Source organism: Hyperolius riggenbachi, chromosome 8, assembly GCF_040937935.1.
Source record: "Hyperolius riggenbachi isolate aHypRig1 chromosome 8, aHypRig1.pri, whole genome shotgun sequence".
Classification (NCBI taxonomy): domain Eukaryota; kingdom Metazoa; phylum Chordata; class Amphibia; order Anura; family Hyperoliidae; genus Hyperolius; species Hyperolius riggenbachi.
The window spans coordinates 229939026-229953810 of record NC_090653.1 but is presented as its reverse complement, the minus strand read 5'-3'; the positions used below and the strand labels follow the sequence as shown (position 1 = coordinate 229953810).

Genomic DNA, 14785 nt, shown 5'->3' with positions numbered 1-14785 from the left:
GGAGACCAGGAGTTGCGGCAGCTGGACAGGTGAGAATTTACACTGCGGGCGGGGGAGAGGGGTTCGGGGGGGGGGGGGGGGAGTGACGTTTGCAACTGGGGGCAGCCAGGCAGGTGGTGTTGTGATATCAAATGCTGTTGCTGCCGTGCAGGAGATTGAGCACTTGCAACCGAGATTTGACTAAATCATTGATCAGGCATGCTTATTGCACAGATCTTCATCCGTTATGGTCAAATTATTGAATCGGGTGGTCGTATGGTACACAGAATCGGTAGATTTATGGCCTCCTTAACTGTTGCATGGAGTGTGCGATTCCAAAATACTAAGACTATTGTGTGGATATTAGACTATTATTGATGTGATTGGTCTAATGTACTCTGCACATCACTGCAGAGAAAGCACTGACACTATATAAATGTGTAATACAAAATAATATACTGTAAAAGAATAATGGGAGGTTAGGTCCACATTAAAATGCCACACCAGACACATTTCAGTTGTGGGCGGATGATTCTGGTCTGCTGATTCAACCACTGGCTTTACTTTATGACCTCTTGCAGACTGAGGAGGCCAGACAGTGTCCCAGAGTTTCCACATCCACCCACATAACCTGCCCTTTACTAGGGAGCCTCAGTCCAACATGCTACTTTGTGAAGAATGTAGCTGGACAAGAGAGACTTACATTGTCCTGTAGCAAGGTCAGGACACTACATGGGCATGATCTATCACTGCAGTAACCTAGACAAGAGGAGGCTTTAGGTGGCCAGCAAGATGGTAAGCACAAACTCTTACAGGCAGGGTGGGATTTACCATAAGGCACTGTAGGCACGTGCCTACAGGTGCTTGATGATGGAAAGGTGCCTCCCTTCCGCCTTGCCTATGCAGAGTCTACAGCGGAGTGTAAATGAGAGGTTCTTCATCCAGGTCTCGGCATTCCAGTGTCCATATCTCCCTTCAGTCGGAGGCACCTATAACTACCTAATAATTGGGGGCACCTCTAGTTGCTTAATACTTAGGAAAGCTCTGGCTACCTAATACTAAGGGGCACCTGTAGCTACCTATAACAGGCAAGGGAAGTAAGTAAGAAGAAGTGACAGCTCAGCTGGGCCAGCCATCACACTTGCGGTACAGTTCAGTGGGTGTTTGTAGGTTGATGGGAGGGCAGGACATCTGTGCCTATAGGCTCCTGTGATATAAATCTAGGCCTGCTTACAGGTTCAGCGCGGAGTGCCACTTAAACTTCCCAGAGATCTGATCTCTGTTGTGTGGCATCTCTTACAGATCCAGCTCCATACCGCCCATGAAGACAGTAGGCTCTAACACAGGGCTGCACAGGTGTGACATGCAGGTGTGAGTCATAGAGGTGTAATTGTGTGTATCCGAGTACCATAGAGGAGGACAAGGCACAACAAGTGGGAGACAAAAGGCAACAACCAAAACAAACGATAGACTCGCAGCTCATTCAGGAAGGCATTATTTAAAGGATACCACAACTGAAATGTGACATAATGAGATAGACATGTGTATGTACAGTGCCTAGCACACAGATAACTATGCTGTGTTCCTTTTTTTCTTTCTCTGCCTGAAAGAGTTAAATATCAGGTATGTAAGTGGCTGACTCAGTCCTGACTCAGACAGGAAGTGACTACAGTGTGACCCTCACTGATAAGAAATTCCAACTATAAAACACTTTCCTAGCAGAAAATGGCTTCTGAGAGCAAGAAAGAGGTAAAAAAGGGGAATTTCTTATCAGTGAGGGTCACACTGTAGTCACTTCCTGTCTGAGTCAGGACTTAGTCAGCCACTTACATACCTGATATTTAACTCTTTCAGGCAGAGAAAGAAAAAAAGGAACACAGCATAGTTATCTGTGTGCTAGGCACTGTACATACACATGTCTATCTCATTATGTCACATTTCAGTTGTGGTATCCTTTAAAGACGAGCAGGAGACGGTTCATGTAGACGATATGAAGAGGAAGAGAGACACAGACAAGAAATACCAACCGAGCAGAAAACAAGAAAGCCTCCCAGCACAGCTGAGATGCAAATATGCTCTCTTACTATCTGTCCTATTGTTCCATTATACAAGCATTGCAGTCAAATGTGAGGGTGTCCATTCATAGGCTTGTTATACAAGATATCAGGCTACTGTATTTTTTGGCTATATTACAGACCCTTAGGGCCCTTTTCCACTAGCATTCGCTAGCGTTCACGCTGAACGCTAGCAATTGCTGAATCACAATTACCGGCGATTCCCCGACGTTTGCGGCCGCGATTTTGCTATGCTATGCACTGCATAGCAAAATCGCGGCAAATATCGCTCCGCCGCGCGTTCGCGTTCCCGTAAAAAACGAATCGCGGTAGTGGAAATGACCTACCGCGATTTCTATGTTAAAAAGCAAACCGTAGCGATTGTAAAATCGCTAGTGGTTTGCGTCTTTGCGATTCAGCCAGCGCAAACACGCTGGTGGAAATGGGCCCTTAAAGGGAACCTAAACTTATAAAGATATGGATTTTTCCTTTTAAAAATAATACCAGTTGCCTGTCTCTGCAACCAATCCTGTGTGTCTAATATTTTTAGCCACAGCCCCTCAACAAGCATGCAGATCAGGTGCTCTAACTGAAGTCAGACTGCATTACCTGCATGCGATTCAGCCACTACTGCAGCCAAAGAGATCAGCACGACTGGCAACTGGTATTGTTTAAAATGAAACATTCATATTCCTCTCAGTTAAAGTGGACCTGAACTCTTGCAGAGGACAGAAGGAAAACAGAGAAGTGCACCCTGTATGTCTTTAGAAAGTTTAGCTTATTTCCCTCTCATCTGTGCCGAACCATGAGTGTAATTTGATCTCTCAGCTGTGTCAGCTGGCTGCCTCAGTAGAGCAGCTATTTGTTGACACAGGATGCTAACCCTAGATCTGCTTCCATGAAAGGAAGTAGGACACACTGTTACAGCTACTACAAATGCTGCATTACATCTGCAAAGACATTTTTTTAAATGTTATTATGCTGTTGCTGAGTCAAGTGTTATTCAGTGTCCTGTATGCTTATGGGGCTGAGGTAACAGCCTCCTCCCTCCCCTGCACCTCTGCTAAGACCAGATTTGCATTGGGGGAAGACAAAAAGGGGTGGGGGGGGGGGGGGGTTATGTAAAGAAGTTGTCTAAATAGAAGGTGAAAATCAGAATCATGTCACCAAAATAGCTCTTTTTGCAGTCTGTGGCCATTCTGTCCACTACCTGGGCAGTCATGTGATCTTATCTGCAATTTTAGTTTCTTTGGTTATCTTTTTTTGTTGTTTAACTATTGCCCACCAAAAAAGGGTGAGGTAAGTGGAGCCGGATCTACTTCTGACAGTATAGTGCTAAGCTAGCCGCAGACATTAAGATCATCATCATACAACAACCAATTTTAAAAAACAAACCACACAACTAAAACTTAAAGATCACAAAACTGTGGTCAGTTTTAATTATGTGCTATCATTTTATCAAATAGAGAACAATTTACTTTGACTGGACTGAAATGCCTTCATTGTTTTTAAAGCAACTATACGATCGCTTCCAAGTCTTGTGAGAATTTTAAAATCTTTTAAAATATCTTCATGTGGCTAGCACAAAGCAGAGCACAGTGTTATGTTGGTATTATCTGCTGCTTGGATCTGCTAGAGCAGCCACATCAGTCTACAGATGTACGTGACATTAATTACTGCACTGACTCGTTTTATATCTGGTACCCGGGCTAATGATTATCCCAGCCCCTCCTCTTCCCTTCATGGTTCCCTTACGTACCATTGTTGCAGTGACGCACGCAGTCCTGGAACACCGCGCTCCATCTCTGCTGCTCCCGCTCAGTCATGACACAGAACTGGTAATGGCGGCAGTAGGGGTGCCACAGAATGACAGGGAACTCCGTGGCACATTTCATTTGTGTGCTGCCAGTCTTCACTTTACCACCTGCAGGGAAACCAAGGTGAAGAGGTTACTCACAGGCAAATATACTGCACAATAGTAATGTTTAGCTCTATTTAACCACTTAAGGGCTGCAGACTTAAAACCTTCTTAAATCTTTCTACCCCTTAAGGACCAGACACTTTTTCCATTCACACCACTGCAGCTTTAACGGTTTATTGCTTGGTCATACAACCTACCACCTAAATGAATTTTACCTCCTTTTCTTGTCACTAATACAGCTTTCTTCTGATGGGGATCTGAGGGTGTGGGCTGGTGATCAAAAGCCCGCAGGGGGCAGATTAGGGCCTGATCTGATGGGTAGGAGTGCTAGGGGGTGACAGGAGACGATTGATGGGTGTCTCAGGGGTTGATTAGAGGGGAGGATAGATGCAATCAATGCACTGGTGAGGTGATCAGGGGGGGGGGGGGGCTGAGGGTGTGGGCGGGTGTTTGGGTGCCCACAAGGGGCAGATTAGGGTCTGATCTGATGGGTAGCAGTGACAGGGGGTGACAGGGTGATTGATAGGTGATCAGTAGGGGATTACTGGGGAGAATATATGCAAGCAATGCACTGGCAAGTTGATCAGAGGGGGTCTGAGAGCGATCTGAGGGTGGGGGCGGGTGATTGGGTGCCCGCAAGGGGCAGGTTAGGGTCTGATCTGATGGGTGGCAGTGACAGGGGGTGATTGACAGGGGAGAATAGATGTATACAGTACACAGGGGAAGGGGGTGTCTGGGGAGGATCTAAGGGTGTGTGGTGGGGGGGAGTGATCAGGAGCCCCCAGGGGGCAGTTTAGGACCTAATCTAAAATATAGCGTTGACAGATAGTGACAGGGGGTGATTGATGGGCGATTAGGGGGGTGATTGGGTGGAAACAGTGGTCTGAGGGGGTGATCAGGGGGGGGGGGGGGTTGAGGGTTGCTGTGGGCGATCAGGGGGCAGGATCAGTGTGTGTGTGTGACTACAAGGGCTGCCTCCTCCCCTGGTGGTCGCTTGATCACTGGGACCACCAGGGGAGGAGGCAGCCTGTATAATACACTTTGTATACATAAAGTGTATTATACACTTTTGTACAGGGAGATTGGAGCGTTAACAACCCACCAGTGCTGCTAATTGGCCGGCGGGGTGACGTCGCGGGTGGGCGGAGCCTAATGCCAGCGGATGCGCGTGCACCCCTGCGCGCGATCCCAGGCTAATCAGTCTCCCAGGTCCCGCCGCCGATTGGCGTTACGCGGTCCTGGGAGAGCCACCTTGCCGGCGTACATAGGTAGTGGGCGGTCGGCAAGTGGTTAAAGAGACACTCTAGCTACAAAGTAAAATGTGGTAAATTATTAAAGATAAAGCACTTTGACAGTAATTTTGGTTTCAGCATCAGAAACACTTCCAATGTTTATATATTGCTGTTTATTATTATGTAGCCCCGCCCCCCCAGTGATGTTTAGCCTAGGCTTTTTAGATCTGACCAGGTGTAATTTCTGCTGGCTTCGGAACACACAGTAAACAGACTTTCTGCAGTAATGCACCTGCCAGCAGCAAAGATGTCGCAGTTAGGGCCTGTTCACATAGGCTTCTGCTCAGCAGATCACCTGAATGCTATACTGCATGCTGGCAGGAAAGCATTTAGTGGCTTCTGGCGGCACGCAGCAGTTTTCTCCCCTGCAGTGGGACATTGAGAAGCGGTCCTGGAAGCTACGTTTTACACAGCGTGAAAAATAGGGATAAAAATATGGCATTTGCTTGGATGACAGTAAAGGTGCTGCCCATTCATTAAACGAGCGCCACAGCTGCCGTTTCCAGCCCAAAGAATGTCCGTGTGAACCGGCCTAAAAGCAGCAGAAAAAGATGAGCAAACACTGACTACATTTATAACTTAATATTGAAATAGTTGCCTCTACACAGAACATTCAACCAAATCTACCAGATTCCGTTCAGTTTTTGGCTTGTTCATTGTGGGGGTTTAGCTGGGATATAAGCACCTACCAGTCCCCTACGGCAGTGCATGAAATAAGAAGTTGGCCGTAAGCATCTCGGCCCTTCACATACACAGAATTAGAGGAAAATCTACAAGTTACATTTATCTGCTATACTGTGCCATGGGTGTCTGGAGCAGACCATGTGGTATGATGTCATAAAAGGCAGGGTGAGAAAGGAGAAGGAGAAGCATTCTGCTCTCCCGCTTACTAATACATAAAATGGAGACACTCCCTCCCAGCTCAGTCACACATTCCTGGATTCCTATGAATCATCTATATGGCCAACCACCAAAAAGTGATTCCCATGTCATTATATCACCTCTCAGCTCTCTTGAGTTTAGGAACTGTGTTCCCATTACTTATCATGGTAGTTTGTTTATTATTTTATCTATTAAAGCCTCTTTCACACAGAGACGTTGCGTTAGAGGGGACGTTAAGGTCGCATAACGCTCCCCTAACGCAACGCATGGTGGTGCTAAACTCGGACGCTACACAGAGACGAGTTATGCGTCTCTTGGTGCGCAGTTTTCATTCGATACTTGTAGAACGAAAACGGCGCATGCGTCCAAAGACTGGAGACCACGTGATCGGAACACTCCACATCACGTGGTCCCGCCAGCAAATCGCCGCACAAAGTGGCCGCTCCAGGAAGTAAACACTGCATGTCACACAGTGCAGTGAATATTAATTAGCCATGTGGCTAGGGACAATAGCGGACTCTCCCCTTCTGCACTAAGCATGTGCAAACAGTCTGACGCGGCTAAAACCGCGTATAACGCACAGCATGCTGCACTTTCTTTGAATATGCAGCGTTACGCTCTAACGCAACGTGGCCACTGTGAACAGCCCATTGATTTCTCATTACTGTGAGTTGGGCTGTGTTACCGGCTGCTCTAACATGCGCCTGTAACGTCTTACTGTGAAAGCAGCCTAAATGCAGCCACATGCCATGGCTTCATTCATGCTAAAGACCAGCATTTCCCAGACCTATTACCTATTGTAAAATTGTTCCTTACCCTGATTTACATTCTGACATTTATCACAAATGGCAACATCTTTGTTGTCAGAAGCAGCTGTTTGTTTATTTACGCTATTAGAAATTAGACAGCATTTGTTATGCGTAAGGAGGATGCCATACTACTCAACTACTAATTGTGTAAGAATGGTGGCGTGCCTTGTTATGCTAGTTGAATTTGCTATGTGGTGGGGAGGTCACCCAATCATGATTTTACAGGGGAGCTCTATGATTTGTAGTTATGACCCTGTCAAAACTAACATAATGTAATGGAGTAGCAGCTAACTCTGACTCTCCAGCTCCCAGGCTTGCACTGCAGCAACAACATCTGATCCTACAGCAGAACTGCTGGTAAAAGGCAAGAAGCAGGTGTGATGCTCAAAGCCAGCAGGTTGTTGCTACCACAATAAAAGCCTATGAGGCTACAGGTGGCGGGTAGTGACACAGTTATCAGCAACTCCTTTAGACAACATAAGCAACAGCTGTACAAGAGATTTATGGGCAATATGAGATTTGATAGGTCGCTGCTATAAATCTCTGTGTTTATAATACAGTCGTTAGGGCTACTTCACAACACAAAGGCATGCTTTGCTGTTGAAACTGGCATGCATGTTGTATTGATCTCAATTTTTATTTTCCTTAAAAAATCCTAGGACCTTCCTAACCCCTGACCACCTTAGAAAAGACAATTCCTTTATTCATTCCCTTATTTCTATATTTATATTGTTAGGTGGGCTGTCGTCTCCTCTACATGGACTGCTAGATGTTTCAGCTCCTACTCAAGGTGACAGCCTCCTCACATACACCTCCATTATACCAGGAGTGTGGCAGTCTGACCAATGTTCCCTCCCACAATGCACCGCAGGAGGCAAAATGTTGGTATGCCATCTACCTGAAACAAAGCTCAGGCCTCCAAAATGGGAAAGAGAAAGAGGGGAGCACGGCTCACTCAGCCTCAATCATAAGACACCTGCAGTGAGAGGGCTATGTAGGGTGCCATATTTTATTCCTTTTAAAAAGTTGCCTGGCATTCTGCTGATCTTTGATGTATCAGTAGTGTCTGAATCACACCTGAAACCAGCATGCAGCAAACTTAATCAAAGATGCTCCCTGCACCATACCATAATGTCAAGTACCTGAAGGGACGGAACTGGCAGCCATCTTGGAATACAGAACTGCAAGATCTTTATCAAATGAATGTGGAACCAACGGACAGGGGACCCATAGAAGAAACAAGAGGAGAACCACCAAAGCCTACACAGCAACAACTTGTTCTGCCATCAGTAACAAACCTACCTGGAATAGTGTTATTGAGCAATTCAGTGTACTGATCCAGGGAAGTCAGGACTCTGTACCCGGCACAGTTTATGCCAGCTCGAGGCTGCAGGCCGCGCTCATAAGCCTAAAAGGAATAGAGATAACATTAGATTTTTCCCTTAGCAAACAGCAGTGCAGCACAGACCTTACAGGAAACTTACTATATTGTTGTCATAAAGCACTGGCCCATAGTGATGCGGAACCAAGCAGAAGCGATTCCTCCATTTTTTAGTGTCCTCCACAAATTGGAACAGGTTTCCGGAGAAGATTACCCGGTCCTTGAGGGGGGTCTGACAGGGAAAACAAGGAAAGGAAAATTCAACAGGGCATTCAGTCCTCGCTTACCTACCTATCACTAGCTATAAAAGTTACCTTATGAAAGGACAATTGGGAGTTCATGAAACAATGCTTTAAAGTGGACCTGAACTCTTGTTTAGGACTAAAGGAAAACGTAGAGAAATGCAGAAAAGTAGAGCCAGAGCTATGAGCTGCAGCTCTGCCTCTACACGCGTCTGTCAGCGGTGGATCTCCGCCTCTCCCCCTCCCCTCTCAGTGAAGGAAGACAGAGGGGCGGGGGAGAAGTGGTGATCTGGGCTGACAGACGCGCTGAGAGGCAGAGCTGCAGCTCATAACTCTGCCTCTCACTGAAGCGCTGCCCGGATTGCCCTCCAGGGAGTTAGGGGGGATTTAGTTAGATTAGAGCGGCGGGAATGCGGCAGTTTAGGTAGGGCTATCATATTACACAGGATTTTATAATAAAAAGATGGTTTATAAGAGACTTCAGAGTCTCTTTAAAGGCTGCCATATTTATTTCCTTTCAAACAATACCAGTTTGCCTGGCCGTCCAGCTGATACTCTGACTAATACTTTTAGGCATAGACCCAGAACAAGCATGCGTCATATCAGGTGTCGCTAACATTATTGTCAGAACTGACAAGATTAGCTGCAGGCTTGCTTCTGGTGTGATTCAGACACTACTGCAGCCAAACAGATCAGTGGGGCTGCCAGGCAACTGCAATCGTTTAAAAGGAAACCGATATGGCAGCTTCCATGTTCTGCTCATTACAGTTGTACTTTAAAGTTAAATGATTGCACTTACCTTCTGTTTTTAGAAAGTAAATTTATATTTAGCATAGTTATTGTTTATTTTGTTTTAGTAAGAGGGCTTTTTGGTTGCTTTGAACATCTTACAATATCCTAGTAGTTCTGGGTATTTTGAACTACTTGGTCCAATCCCCTTCTTATGGAGCCACATTAATCCATTCCACGGTGAGGAGAGGAACACTGAATGGTCTGTATGTTTGTTGGATCAGTATGGCTCTGGCAAGTATATAACATATATGAAGTGTTCCAATAATAACAATAGCACAAAATATAATGAAAGCGCTAAGGATGTCTACGAAAATGACAGCACAAGTCCACTATAATTCTGGTATGAGTTCAAATAATAGTCCAATCAATTTTCACAAGCTTTTAGACCCTAGAAACAAGAAGAAAAACATACCTCAGAGAGGTCTGCAGCAGCTCCTGCATGAAACGCACTCAGGTACGGGATTACCGCCCTGTTCTGCGGCTTTCTGTACTGAACCTGACTCGGGATTACCGCTAAGGAGGTTAAGGTCTCATGCCAAATCTTTAAAAATGCATGACAATCGTGCCCTTTCAGTGATATTTAGCACTAAGGATTGCAAATAAAGTGCAAATAATTCAGAATGGATGCAGGATTATGCACATTTTGTATGCAAATGTATGCAACTTTAAAACAGACCAATTGAATCCCTTTTTCTGTACTCGCATTCCACGTACTGCATCTCTGGCATGAATTGTGGCGGGTGTGCATGCACGACACTGCCAGGAAAATTCGGCACCGGGCAGGCTCTTCCATGGAGAAGACTGCAGCCTCCGTACAAACAAGAGGCCACAAGAGTAACCCCCATAGGTAAGTAATGCCGCAACCCTCACTTACTATTGGGGGTTGATGCTGCAGCAGCTGCAATAAGGGCCACAAAGAGTTAATCTCTCAGCAGCAGAAGGAAGAGCTGGGCAGGGTCAGATAATTAATTCTTCAGTTATTGGAAATTAATATCCAGTATCTCATTCCAACTTGAGTCCTCTCCAATCAGGGCTGTGGAGTCGGAGCAATTTTTGGGTACCTGGAATCGGTGGTTACATAAACTGAGGAGTTGGAGTCAAATGATTTTTGTACCGACTCCACATCTCCAAATGCCTCATTTAGGTGATGATGGGATTGGGGAGGGGATGCTTGAACAGCTCACACTAGCAGTTTTCTCAGGCAAGCAGCATCCATCTCACAAGAAGACAGTTTTGCAAACCAACCCAGCCAGACAAGTAATACAATTGAATAATGCAAAAATGCTTGTACATGCAAACATTGGCATATAATTGCCGATATAAGGAATCAATGTGTGGGGGAGTAATACTTTATGTCAATCTGTTTTCCCCATTGGTTTCACCATAGTCATTAAGTCATTCAGATGAGGCTTACCTTCCGATGTAGCAGCTGCGTCTGCGGACCTCCATTCCCTTCAATCTCATAGCGTACGCTATTGAATAGTGCAACTCCATACTGCTCCTCATAGATCTTCCCAAATTCTGTCAGCAGCTTCCCGGTATGTTCTGCAAAGAGAAAGCAAAATGTGGCAATTAGGACTAGCTTCAGGTCTGAAGGCAAATGAAACTGCTTAAAGACTAGTAAACTTTTTTTTTTCAAAGTGAGAACACTTTACTCCGGGGAAACAGTACAGACACAGCTTAGTAGAACAATGCTCGGGAGGAAACCTGTCATTTCAAGGAGGCAAGAACCAACAAACAGAACAGCACAGTGTGTTTATAAGGCCATGGTCTGGGTGCAGAGAGTGACTTCTGGAAGGGTATATGCACTCCTGTCACAGATTTCAGTGGCCACTGCTCCTCCATAAAACGTAGCGCAACTATGAAAATAGAACAGCTCCTCACAGCAGCATGGCTGTTCGTGGTTTCCACAGCAACACAGATCTCTCTTCTTAAAGGGACTCCGAGCACCTCTCATGAGCATGCCTTTAAGACAGACTACTTCCAACAAAGTCGTGCTATGACCCCTCTGGAGGAGCCTCTTGCAATGGCCATGCGTGTCACTTCCTCTTCCTGCTTCATTCAGTGATGCACTTCTCTAACAGAGAAGACAGGGGTGACTCGGAAGTTATAACATAGCCAAGATGGCAGCCGCGCTTTTCATGCACACTTAAAACCAAATTGAACTTTACTTCAATTTTGAACTCTGCAAGAAAGGGTTACAATATCTGTGAGGTAGTTTCAGCGCTCTGCATGGATAATTCCCACACTTCCTGTTCTGGTGATCATATGCCAGAGGACAGGAAATAAGGGCCAATCTCTCCAACTTGGCCACAGTCAACCAATACCCCCCTCCCCCCAAAGAATGTATTTGTTCAGGCCTGGGCAGGAAAGGGGTGACGAGGGCTCCCTGTATCTGGGAGAACTCAGTAGCTTGCAGACGCTGCCATGGTTATCACTAGGGCTGGTCTTAAGGAAAATAAATACATGAAAATCCATGCAGCTTGAAAATGCATCAGTGAGATGTAGCAAATGTTGAAGCAGCTGCATCCGATTTGGCCCATTTTCAAGCTTCATAAATTTGCAGAAAATATGCAGGCTTCCATCTTAGCAGCCATACCTCGTTATTGACCAATTATTGATCATTTGATGGACTAAATTCGGTCATTCATCCCCCCATGCATTCAAGTCAACGTAAAACAACACAGTACTGTCAATATGCAGACACGAATGACCCCCTGTGGGAGGGTTGCGGCTCCCACTCTATTTAGAAGTACATTTGCTAGTGACACAAGCTATCCAAACAAATGGAACACAGTATGGAGATTTTGGACCCAGTCCATACAAAGCCCTTGGGCTAAACTGAACTACTGTATGTAACCACTGACGACTGTAATAAGTTCTTTCACAACCTTGGCCCCTGCGAGCAGTAAAGTTGCGTATTACAAATTGTGTGGTCAAGTTAAACGGTTCCTAATCTGTTCATGGAAAATAAATACAATCTATGGACACAAAGAAAAGAAGTACAGTGGGGTGATAGAACCTACCAGGTTTCTATTGCTATCTGTGCCCAAAACAAACCATGTTTTTCTACCTAAAACTTAATAGAATTTTTTAAATATTATTCAGCTTCAAAAAGACTGCCATGATGGAAACCTGCCCACTGCAACTACTGATCTGATTGCATTGCAAGCCCCCCAACTGCTGTTCCCATTCCATTACTGCACTACTTAGCAAATGACTCCACTAACTCATAAGAAAACTTCTAGAAAGGTCAGTATCGCAGCAGCACTCATACCCAAACGATTTGCTTTAACGGGAGCTTTAAAATGTGTTACATAATGCAGAGATTTAATTTATGTGGGAAAAAAAATAGAGGTGCATCTGTTGCTGTGGTAACCAGATTCAAGCATGCAGTCATTACCAAATAGTGTCCACACAAGTTTATTATTAAAAACAAATGTTTTCTAGCAGATTTAATTGTTCCATAAAATAGAAATGGATGCTATTTAACCACTTTATCCACCACCACAGTATATCTACATCCTCTGTGACTTCATCTAAGCCACAAGGACTTAGATATAAGTCTTGTAGCTGAAGCAGTGCTGTGCATGATTGGGCATTGCTCCTGTGCAAAACCTCCAGCACTCTCTGCTGCAGCATTAACTAGTGAAAACGAATATATGCTCCCTAAGCCAATAAGATTGATTTTTACCATTAAAAATCCTTTTATTTTCTCAGTCCAAAGTGAAAAATACACACTACCATTATTATTTCAGAATCACACATCTTCACCATAAATTGGGACAGGAACGTTTTATTTTTAAACTGGAATTGGTAAAACTGAGAAATAATGTGTTTTTTTTTATTTTTTTTATTCCTCTTTATTTCTATTAAAATGCACAGAAAAAATGTGTTCAAGGGAAAAAATGCCATACAATGAAAGCATACATACATACATACATACATAGATAGAGATATATATATATTTCATTTAGGTGTTATTAGTAGGGATAATGTTATTGCTGATTAAATAGGGACATAGCTAAAACCTGCTCTGGTCCATAAGGAGGAAACAAGGTCTGGATGTGATTTGGTTAAAAAATACAATTCCTATTCTATTTGACGCAGTGTACACTTCAACTGCTTCTTGAAACGTTATCGATATGGATCTAGATGGTAAGCTCGCAAGGTCAAGGCCCTCCCCACCTGTGTTTCCTGTTTCTGTTGTACATGTACCAGAGGTGGATATCCTGATTGCACAGTATGTTTAACTCATAAATCTACGCTCCCCAGTATTGTCGGTTTTGTACAATGTATAGCGTAAGGAAAGATGTTGGAGATATATAACTAATAATGAATTGTTTGTGTGCTTACATTTAATGGTAAGTAGACTAAATATAGGTAGAAGGAAGGAAGGAAACCCACGCAGGCACGGGGAGAACATACAAATTCAATGCACATAGTGTCCTAGCTGGGATTGGAACCAGGGACCCAGCTGCAAGTTGAGAGAGAGCTATCCATCACGCCACCGTGCTGCCTAGGCCATGTGGGACACTGATGTCAGATTTCTACCAAGGCATTCTGTGACAGTGATGCCATAACACACATGTACACAATGCATGCAGAGTCAGGGAACCTAGACGCGATTGGGGTACACGATACAATGGAAGATGCTATCCCTATGCTCTAGCTAGCGCCAAAAACAAAAATGTCAACAAAGTTGAATGTTTGTGTTTTATTTTTTCGATCAGACTTAGCAATGTCACCCTAAATTGTCTATGCATACACTACACGATACATACATACATAGACATATGACTAAGCGAGGGATTCGATTGCGAGCCCCTCAAGGGGCAGTTAGTGACAAGACAAAATACTCCGTACAGCGCTGCGGGAGATGATGGCGCTATATAAATACTAAATAATAATGATGTCCCGGTGTTTTTTGAACATTACCCAAAACAGTGCAGGTCCACTTTAATATATAGAAATTCATCACATACCAGGACTGACTTGCCCTGGATTGTAACAGCTGCATTTATATGGGGTGTAGCCTGAATAATGTGAGCAGGGGGCATCATCCTAGATTGTTTCTATTGTTCTAAAATCTGTAATTAGCCCTCTTCAGATGTGACTAGCATGATTCAGCCAGGGCAGGCGAGATGTGGGAATCCAGCAGAGATGTGTGAGAAGCACAATTTGGGAAGGATTAGGTTTTGTCTCATGTAAGCAGAATCATCCTAATCCTCTGAGCAGCTGATGAAGTCAGACGCAGGCCGAGTCTGCAGTGATGCAATCTGTGCCTCACATGCTGGAACAGCCTACAGGTGTTCTATTCCATTTCCGGTCCAAAAACCGCTGTGTACAGCACTGGTCACTGCTGACATCTCCATGAATGAGAAACAATCCTGACTAACACTATTGTGACTCATTACTTCCCATGTGCAGCGC

General features: G+C 44.6%; 1 protein-coding gene across 1 annotated transcript in view; it reads right to left on the bottom strand.

Moving 5' to 3' along the window:
* NIBAN2 (niban apoptosis regulator 2) overlaps positions 1-14785 on the bottom strand; it is a 127831-nt gene that overhangs the window by 29336 nt on the left and 83710 nt on the right. The window contains exons 3-6 of the mRNA XM_068248284.1: positions 10767-10897; positions 8422-8550; positions 8240-8345; positions 3789-3957 (exon numbers count right to left, since the gene is read on the bottom strand). Coding sequence (XP_068104385.1) covers positions 3789-3957; positions 8240-8345; positions 8422-8550; positions 10767-10897 — 535 coding nt within the window. The remainder of the gene's footprint in view (positions 1-3788; positions 3958-8239; positions 8346-8421; positions 8551-10766; positions 10898-14785) is intronic.